Genomic DNA, 9008 nt, shown 5'->3' on the forward strand with positions numbered 1-9008 from the left:
TTACGAACCTGGATTTCAGAGTCAATTGACAGGCAGAGTTCAATCCTAACACCTCTCTGTGGCTTAGGCTTTGCCCAGGCTCTCTGCTTATCATAGAAGGAGGAGACTAGCACTCAGTAAACACTTAATAATTAATAGCTATTATTATTCCATTCCATCAGTGCTTGGATAAGTTTTCTTAAACAAGTAAATAAACAATTATGATGCATTATTTTCCCAGGGCACTATGCATTGAGATCCAGCAAATGTTTGCATCTGTTTGGGAACCCACAGAGCCGTATATCAGGAATTAAAGAACAGCTTGGAAGACATGCTCTTGGGTTCTGAACCATCTTTCTTGCTATGTGACTTGTGAATCAAATTGAGTCAAGTTAGCTTTTTTGAAAATTAAATACCTTCTTTTCCTAAAAAGATTTTCTGGGATTTTTAGTTTATTGTTAGAAAGCTATCTCATGGACAGTACTCCTGCCTTTAGTAGTTGCATTTTGAAAAATCTTCACAGTATAAAATAGATTAGAGTTAAATAAATTGTTTTGATTTAGTTTTCAATGGAATAAAATAAAATCAATTAACTTGTATTGAGGGATGAACAAAGAGTATTGAGTCTATTATTTGAATTCTCCTGCTTACAGTTAAAGTTTCTTAAAATATACAACATTGAAGCCTGACTTTTTCTTTTAATAAAAAAATACTTTTGTTGAAAACCTACTGAACAGTTAAAGAAAGTTAAGGTTTTCCAGAACAACTTCTACATAAAAATTACTCTTTTGCTTTTTTTTTTTCAAATCAAAGAGGTATTTTGTTTCAGGCTATAAAGACATCTTCTTACTTGATACTTCTTCCAGACCATGTCGGCCATTGTCTAATTATTTAGTACAAAGTAAACAGAAATAGAGTAGAATAGAGCTTATTCTGCCCAGGTCAAAGCTTATCACACTCCAGTGTGTGCCCTCTTAAAGCATAAAGCATGTCTCACTTTCATCCGTATTTTCCTTTGATGTAATTAGTTGCCAAAGAGCTGGCAGGACAGTACACACAGTGAATTGGGCAGGCGGTGCACAGAAAGATTAGAGACCTAGGTTAAGCATGTTGGTCTTAGAAGGTCATTTAAAGTCCAACAAGTATTTGTTTATTTCAGTCGCTCCTTGTAAAGTATTGCGAGATGGTCACCAAGATAACTTGACTTCTCCCTCTTTCTCTTTCCTTCTCTTTCTCTCCCTTATTTCATCTCACAATGCCCTCGACCCATTCCCCACCCACAAACAAGGTTCTTTCCATTTGATCCGAATGCTTCTGGATGAATACATTCTCCTGGCCATGGAGACCCAGTTTAATAATGACAAAGAACAGGAGTTACAGAATCTATTGGACAAGTATATGAAAAATTCAGGTAATTTAAAATGTGTGTCTCATTTTGAATATTTCTTTGCTTAAACGTAATTTCAAGGATTCGTTCAGTGGGTTTATAACTGTCTCAGAGTGTACTCCAAACATGTCACTGCTAACATAGTAAACTAACACTAATAAAGCACTATTTTTTTTCTTTTCTGTGGACTATTCTTCTCTATTGAGCATTCAAAGTATTTATCTGGAAACTCTGAGAGATACACAATAAATATTCTTAACTTTTGAGAATTCAGGTAAAATCAAAGAGGTGACTATAATCCAAAAATGAACTGTAATTTAAGACAACACATGTAGTAAACCACCTTGTAAATGGTGTGGAAATAAGTTCTCTAGTAGTTTAGAGAAGAAGGGAACACATCTCCTTGGGGTGGGATGACTTGCGTTTTGAAGACTGTTCGTGCCAGAGTGGATTATTGTCAGTGCTTCTCGAGATGCGCCTTTATGCACAAGTGTACACTTGACTAGAAGCAGCACCGCAGCCAAGAACAAAGAACTGCCAGCCTGTCTCCCGTGGAAATCATTTCTCGTGGCTTTCTAGATTTCTGATGCAACCCTAAAATATTTTCAGTTTCTTTTACTTGGGCTTCTCCGCCAGGAATATGGAAATGATGTTAACTTTCCCATTTAAAAAAATCCTTCCAGATGCAAGTAAAGCTGCCTTCACTGCTTCTCCGAGTTCGTGCTTTCTGGCGAACCGTAATAAGGCGAGCGCTGTTTCCAGTGACACTGTGAAGAATGAAAGCCGCGTGGAAACACCCTACCTTCCTCTGCCATCCAGTCAACCTGGAGGCTTACCCTCTGCCCTGCACCCTTTCCCTGCTGGAAACGCAGACAACGTGCCGCTCACAGGTACGCTGAACAGCAGCCACGGAAACCATTCAGGCTTCCGTGCGTATCGCAGGAAACTCTTCCTTTGTTTTCTTAAAATTGGTGACCACCAGGCACTTCAAAAATTAGAAGAGGCTTACCTTAACTGACTTGTAATAACGGTTTATAAAATTTTTATGACTTTCAGCACTCGTTTTTCCAACTTTTAGCTATACCATTCTTGACATAGGTATCATAGTTTGGCACACTCTCTTAGTCATACCAGAAGTGCAAATAATTAGTTATCTTCATTTGGTGGGAAAAAAGTTAGATTAGGTTTGCATAAAACCCAAAAGGGCTGCTATTTATTTTGGAGTTTTGTGGAGACTTATTTCTCCTTCATTAAAAAGTGGATTCAGACATTTCTGCACAACCATTATAATTTTCCTCTTTGGTCTGGGGTCCCCTTTGGGTCAGTCTGAATGTTTAGTGGCTAGACCTAGCTACCAGGTAATTTCTTTGGTCTGCTTACTGCTTTATGTCTTTTTTGAAACCCTTTTACATACATTACTTCATCAGACACTCAGAATTTTAAGCCTGGAAGAGCCTAGTAATTCAAGGGCTGAATTCCACCACTGGGAAGTTGGAGGTCTAGGAGTTGGTGGCACCTATAACTCATGGATCATCTGTGGTGTTTGCATGATGTTTTGAACAGGCTGCTTTAAAACTGTGGTCATTCTGACTTCATTGCCCATTTTTACCTTAAAAAACAAACCAGGTCACATTCACCTTGTTTGTAAATTACAGAGAAATCAGAACAGCAGACCCATCTGCCCTCCCCATGCTTGAGCTCGAAGCATCTCTACACCCGTGGGAGCAGCAAGCTGTCTTAGACATCCTTTCTCAGTCGCTAACTCCAAAAGTCTCCATTGCCATGGAATGTACATGTGTTGTGATGATGTTTTTAAACCTAAGTTTTTAGTCTTCCCAGTTTTGTGGTTTTTGGAGAATAGGAATGAATCAAGTTAGGAAAAGGTACAATAATAAATCTCTTGACTAATTTTTAAAGAAGTGGCCCATGTATTTTAATATACCACTCAGTGACTGCTATGGTAATTTTTTCCCCAGGTCAGATGGAGCTCTCCCAGAGTGCGGGTCATCTGATGACACCGCCCATTTCCCCAGCCATGGCGAGTCGAGGAAGTGTCATTAACCAGGGTCCAATGGCAGGAAGACCCCCAAGTGTGGGTCAGGTGCTTTCAGCCCCGCCACACTGCTCAACATACCCAGAGCCCATTTACCCTACTCTTCCTCAAGCCAGCCACGACTTTTATGGGACCAACTCTAACTATCAGACTGTGTTCAGGGCACAACCTCACCCCGCATCAGGACTCTATCCTCATCGCCCTGAGCATGGTCGATGTGTGGCCTGGAGTGAACAGCAGCTTTCTAGAGACTTCTTCAGTGGCAGCTGTGCTGGGTCTCCATATAACTCTCGGCCACCTTCCAGCTATGGACCATCCCCACACAGCCAAGACGCACACAGTATGCAGTTTTTAAATACAGGAAACTTCAATTTCCTGAGCAATGCGGGGGCTGCCAGCTGCCAAGGAGCAACATTGCCTCCTAACTCACCGAATGGTATGAAATTTTTAAAAAATATTTTCCTGCCTTTTGCATGAGTGATAAAACAGATCAGACAGGAAGTTCCACCCCTTCTGAGTAGCATGTCATTCCATGCAAACTTTCTGAAGATCACGGAAGGTTGGAATTTGGGGCTCATTTCTGCTGCCTACAAACATACCCCTAATTCTGTGGCTTTATTAAAGTTGTCCTTTTATGTGCCACGTGTGATAAAAAAAATAAGATGTCAAACCATAGTTGAGACCAACCTTAGTAGCCCCAAAGAAGAATGTTCTGTCCCTTGAAAATATTTTTAGTGAATATTTTTTCCAGAGACTTAGCAGTAGATCTTAACAATTAGGATGAAAACTATGGCCCCTGTTAGGCTGATAACACACTGGAAGTTGAGGAGTTAGAGAGACCTGTGGACTTCTTCAGCCACCCAACTGAGCTCTCTCTGTAGGCTGTGTTGGCACTTGTCTCCTGAGTGTAGGCCAGCTCTTCTTTCAGGAACATGAATCTATAAATAAAATTGGTATTCGACAAGCAGGGTAATCTTTGTAAGAGGCTAATAGTGCTTTTTTTTCACTCAAAGAAGATCTTGGTAATTTTGATAAAGGGAGTTAAATTAGAGAGATGTAGTCTTCTATCTCAAAATTAATAATAGGGTAACTCATGTATGTTTTTCAAAAAAAACAAAACAAAACCCAGCATAGTGAACTATTCCAAATATAAGCAGAAATCCAACTATATAATAAATGTAGATGTGAATGTAATATTTACAGTATGATATCTTTAGACTCTACCCTATCATCATTGTCCTTTTTACCTTCCTGAAATAGTCTCTGTAATAAGTTAACAGTCCATTCTTGACATTTTCTGTTGCAGGATACTATGGAAGCAATATAAACTACCCAGAGTCTCACCGACTTGGCTCGATGGTGAACCAACATGTTTCTGTCATCAGCAGTGTTCGCTCACTGCCTCCCTACAGTGACATCCACGATCCACTTAACATTTTAGATGACAGTAGTAGAAAGCAGACCAGCTCATTTTATGCAGACACACCACCTTCAGTTGCATGTCGAACTCCAGTACTAGGTAAATTATTTTAGTAGTTCTTAAAAAACATTTAAGAAAGTGGTTAACCTCAGGTATGCAGTATTGCTTGGGAGGGTGACCACTGAGGTGGCCTGGCCACTCATGGACTTTCAGTTGATTTATCACTTTGGATCCAACATTGTATTTTTGTATCTGTAAGTAACAGTTTACTGTTATTCAGAATGCATATTGCTACTGCTAAAATCTACTGCTAAATCTGTTATTCTTTCCAAAAAGAACAGCTGGCATCTATTATATAAACAAAAATGAATGTAACCTGTCAAAGGCAGTTTGAAAGACTGTGGGTTTTATGAGAACAGGAATGATATCTGTTTCTTATTCTCTTGTTCATGGATGGACCCGGGGCAGAGCCAATGGGCATCTCTGGACCCCATGACCTCCATCAGTTCCCTAAAACCATTCCAAGTTGAAAAGATTGGTGACTTGTGATAGTCATATTCTCAATTGCACGTAAAATGTGATTAGATCCCTCTGTAGAAAGTGGTGCTATTTTTAGCGTTTTATAACGTATAGTTTAAGTAAAAATGAGCAAAACAGTGCATTTGCCATGGAGTCCTGTAGCTTCTTCTTCTACCCAGGTTGCTGTACCTAAGAAAACCCTGAAACTTGAACCAGATGCATCACTGGTACCCAGCAAAGTGCCAGGCACATAGTAGAAACTCAAGAAATCAGAGTTGAAAAGGAGAAAAGCATCCATAGAAATTTAGTTGCTAAAATAACTGATAAGGTATCATAGAACAAGTATATGTCCATGTAAGTATCAAGGCAGCATATTAATGTTTATATGAGACAGTTGAAACCTTCCAGTGGAATTGATTTCAGACCAGCATAAGTAAAGGGAGTTAACACCCAACTAGAGCGTAAGGAAGAATGAGTTAAATTCTATCTCTCCCCGCTCAGTGTGCTTTTCTAATAATTCAATATGAAGTACTTCTGCCCTTCCTGTGAGCATCACAGATGCTCTCTGAGCAGAGTCTGGCAGCTCAGCTCATGCTATCTGCAGATGGTCATTGCTTCTAGGTTACTCTAATGAAGCAGAAAATTCCACTTCAGGAAGTTTCCTCACTGTGAGACTAAAATGTACCATGTTGCTATTGTTACTATTAGTTCTGTTTGCTTGTAGATAGAGGAAGCTTTAACAGAACATAGCTTAGGTGTCAGATGGATTCTAAGCTTGAGGTGTCAGGCCTGGTTTACAAGTAAATTACATACAGGGCCCCCAGGTGAAAAGAGGGAACGGAATTCGAGAGTAAGTTGCACAAGGGGAGTTAGCACCTACCTTATGTCTCCTTAGTTATGTATCCTGGTTTTTGGTGACAGAGAAGATGGTAATTAGAACAATAAGGAAAACAACAATGAGAAGACAGCACCCATAAATGCAAGAAATGTAGTGTTAGTGAGCCAATTAGTGTGATTTCTTAAGAACCTACTCTGTTCCAAACTTCATTCTAGGTGTTGGGATATGGTAGCAATTAGGTTGGAGTTCCTGCCTGTAAGAAGTTTACATCTCAGTAAAGGGAGATAAAGCAATGAATATACAAACAAATGCATTGCAAGGATAACTTCAGGTTCTCTGAAGTCAATTAAATAGAGTAAAATGACAGATAGTAATGGAGGGACTGCTTCTAAGTAAGGTAGTTGGGAAAGGAAAACTGAGGCGGAAACATTGGAGTTGAAAGCTGAGGGCAAAGGAGGTAAATGACATGAAGATCTGATGGAGTTCTAGGCAGAAGAAACAGCAACTACGTAGCCTTTGAAATGGAACATGATTGGAAAGTTCACTGTGCCCAAAGAAGGCCAGTGTGTTTTGAGCATGGTGGATGCAGAAGAAAATAGAATGAATCAGAAGGTGCATAAATTCATGCAGGGTGTTATGAACCAAGGCAAGGAGCCTGGATTTTGTTCTGAGTAATGAGAAGCCTTTGTAACATTTGAGAAGAGTGACAATCTGATTAAGATTCAGCAAGATTACCCTGGCTCTATCTGCAGGGTGAGAGGGTGGGGCAAAAGTGAGGTCACATGACTAATTAGGAGGTTGTTGTGTTGGTCCAGCTAAGAAGAAGATGGCAGTTGGAACTAACCACTATGCAGGTGCAGATGGAAAGAGGAGGTATATTGGGTGTATCTTTTGGAAGTACAGTTATGTGGATTTAAGTTTGATGTGAGTTTTCACTGTGTACCGTATAGAAGAAATAAATTCTGGAAGAATAGCAAGGGGAAAGATGGAAGAAGAGGATGACTTTGAGAAACCATACACACTCAAATTTAGTACAGATACATGTGCTAAATGCAAAAATAAACACAGAGGCCTAAAGTGAGTGGCACTTGCAGAGAAAAGAGAATGTCAATTTTCAACTGCTGATTATCTTTTCCCTTACAGCGTCCAGCATGCAAACCTCCATTCCTTCCTCCTCATCCCAGTGTATGTATGGGACCTCCAATCAGTATCCAGCTCAAGAAGCCCTGGATGCCCACAGAGCAAACGGGAGAGACATAGTGTCCTCTTTACCACCCATCAATACTGTGTTCATGGGAACAGCAGCTGGAGGCACTTAAATCAACAATGTTGGGTGCGGGTTAAACTTTAAAAATTCTACTGCTAAATATTATTCACTGAGACTCCCATCAGAGTAAAAAGAATAAAATATGCAGTGTCAGGACATTGTTTTTCAAGTCACAGGGACAGAATTACAGACAACCCCCCATAGGGACTGGAGATACTTTCAGAGTTGACCTTGCACACAAATTGTTTTAAATATCTCATTATTAATCATAATTTCAAATATTATCAAGTGGAACCAGTGGAGCTTTGAAGAAGCAAATATTTCAACTATGAAGATTTAATATTTCACTTCCTAATTTATTGAAAATCTGCGTGCTGTTGTTTCATCTTTCATTTCTAAAAAAAAGGAAAATTTTATTTAACACCTTTAAAATACCTTTAATTTATTAGGATCTCAGATTCATTGTTTACTATCCCTTATTTGACAAAAAGTCAAATGCATATGTTCTACCTCCTATGGAAATGTTTACAAGGTCAAGACTTAATTCAATGTAGACCAGACCAAAGTTGCTTGACTTTCACTTCCTGTGCATTAGTGTGGTGATTTCTGTTACATAGCAGTATTCCAATTCTATGTAACTTAAAGGACATTATAAATGCTTTCCCTCTCTATTTAAAAAGGATGAGAAATAAACAGAATAAAGTATGGAAATATTCTTCAAGGTGTGCTTGCTCTCAGGGCTGGGACTGTTTCTGAAAAATACTGGGAAAATCTCTGGATATCAAATTAAAGAGTCAGGCTGGTTGGTCAAAATATCCTAATTCAAAAACACTCACATATCAAATACATGCACATAAGTATAAAGAAATTGTGATGCATAGACTGTTTGACTTGAACACATTTGGAAGCAGTCTTTAATCAAGTACTGTGCTTATAAAGTGAGATTGTAGGAGTGTTCAGGGATCATCTGGAAGAAAAGAGAAATTCAGAAGTGAAGGATTTACTATATATAAATTAATAAAATTTGATATACCACCTACCTAGCTATGTTTCTTTTTCATGTATCTTAGCTGAAAGATCTGTTGTAAAACTCACGGCCTATAGTGGCTATATTTTATTAACTTTACAGGCTTCTCCTACAGCCTTATGCCAGGCATCAAATTACTTTCATAAAGGATTTGGTTATTAGCCCTGGGTACATTATGAAAGGATCCATAAACACTGAATGCCCATTATACACTATGATGGAATTTGGTAAAGACAAGCTGTAGGATTGTTTTCAGCAACCAATAAACAATCAATGTGGACTTGGAGTGTTGCTGCCATTTGCTCAGTAGCACGCTCAATATTATGTAGTTTATAAACTAATTAAGCTGGAAAATTTGCAACAGTAATAAATCATGACAAAAAGCAAGCTAAGAGTTCCATTCTTTGCTATGATAATATTGTAAGAGTACAAGGAGAAAAAATGAATAAGGACATGGATTGAAATAGAAAACAACAGTTTTAAGAAATGTTTGATGAAAGGCTTGAAAATTAAGAACT

General features: G+C 38.8%; 1 protein-coding gene across 1 annotated transcript in view; it reads left to right on the forward strand.

The window, feature by feature from the left end:
* Nucleotides 1–7581, forward strand: part of RFX6 (regulatory factor X6) — a 54596-nt gene extending 47015 nt beyond the window's left edge. The window contains exons 15-19 of the mRNA XM_037065297.1: nt 1268–1390; nt 2050–2256; nt 3343–3855; nt 4726–4938; nt 7340–7581. Of these exons, the coding sequence (XP_036921192.1) occupies nt 1268–1390; nt 2050–2256; nt 3343–3855; nt 4726–4938; nt 7340–7515 (1232 nt within the window). The 3' untranslated portion in view covers nt 7516–7581. The remainder of the gene's footprint in view (nt 1–1267; nt 1391–2049; nt 2257–3342; nt 3856–4725; nt 4939–7339) is intronic.
* Nucleotides 7582–9008: the final 1427 nt, after the last annotated feature.

This window comes from Sturnira hondurensis, unplaced genomic scaffold, assembly GCF_014824575.4.
Source record: "Sturnira hondurensis isolate 20B ecotype Veracruz unplaced genomic scaffold, ASM1482457v3 Scaffold0015596, whole genome shotgun sequence".
In the NCBI taxonomy this organism is placed as follows: Eukaryota; Metazoa; Chordata; class Mammalia; order Chiroptera; family Phyllostomidae; genus Sturnira; species Sturnira hondurensis.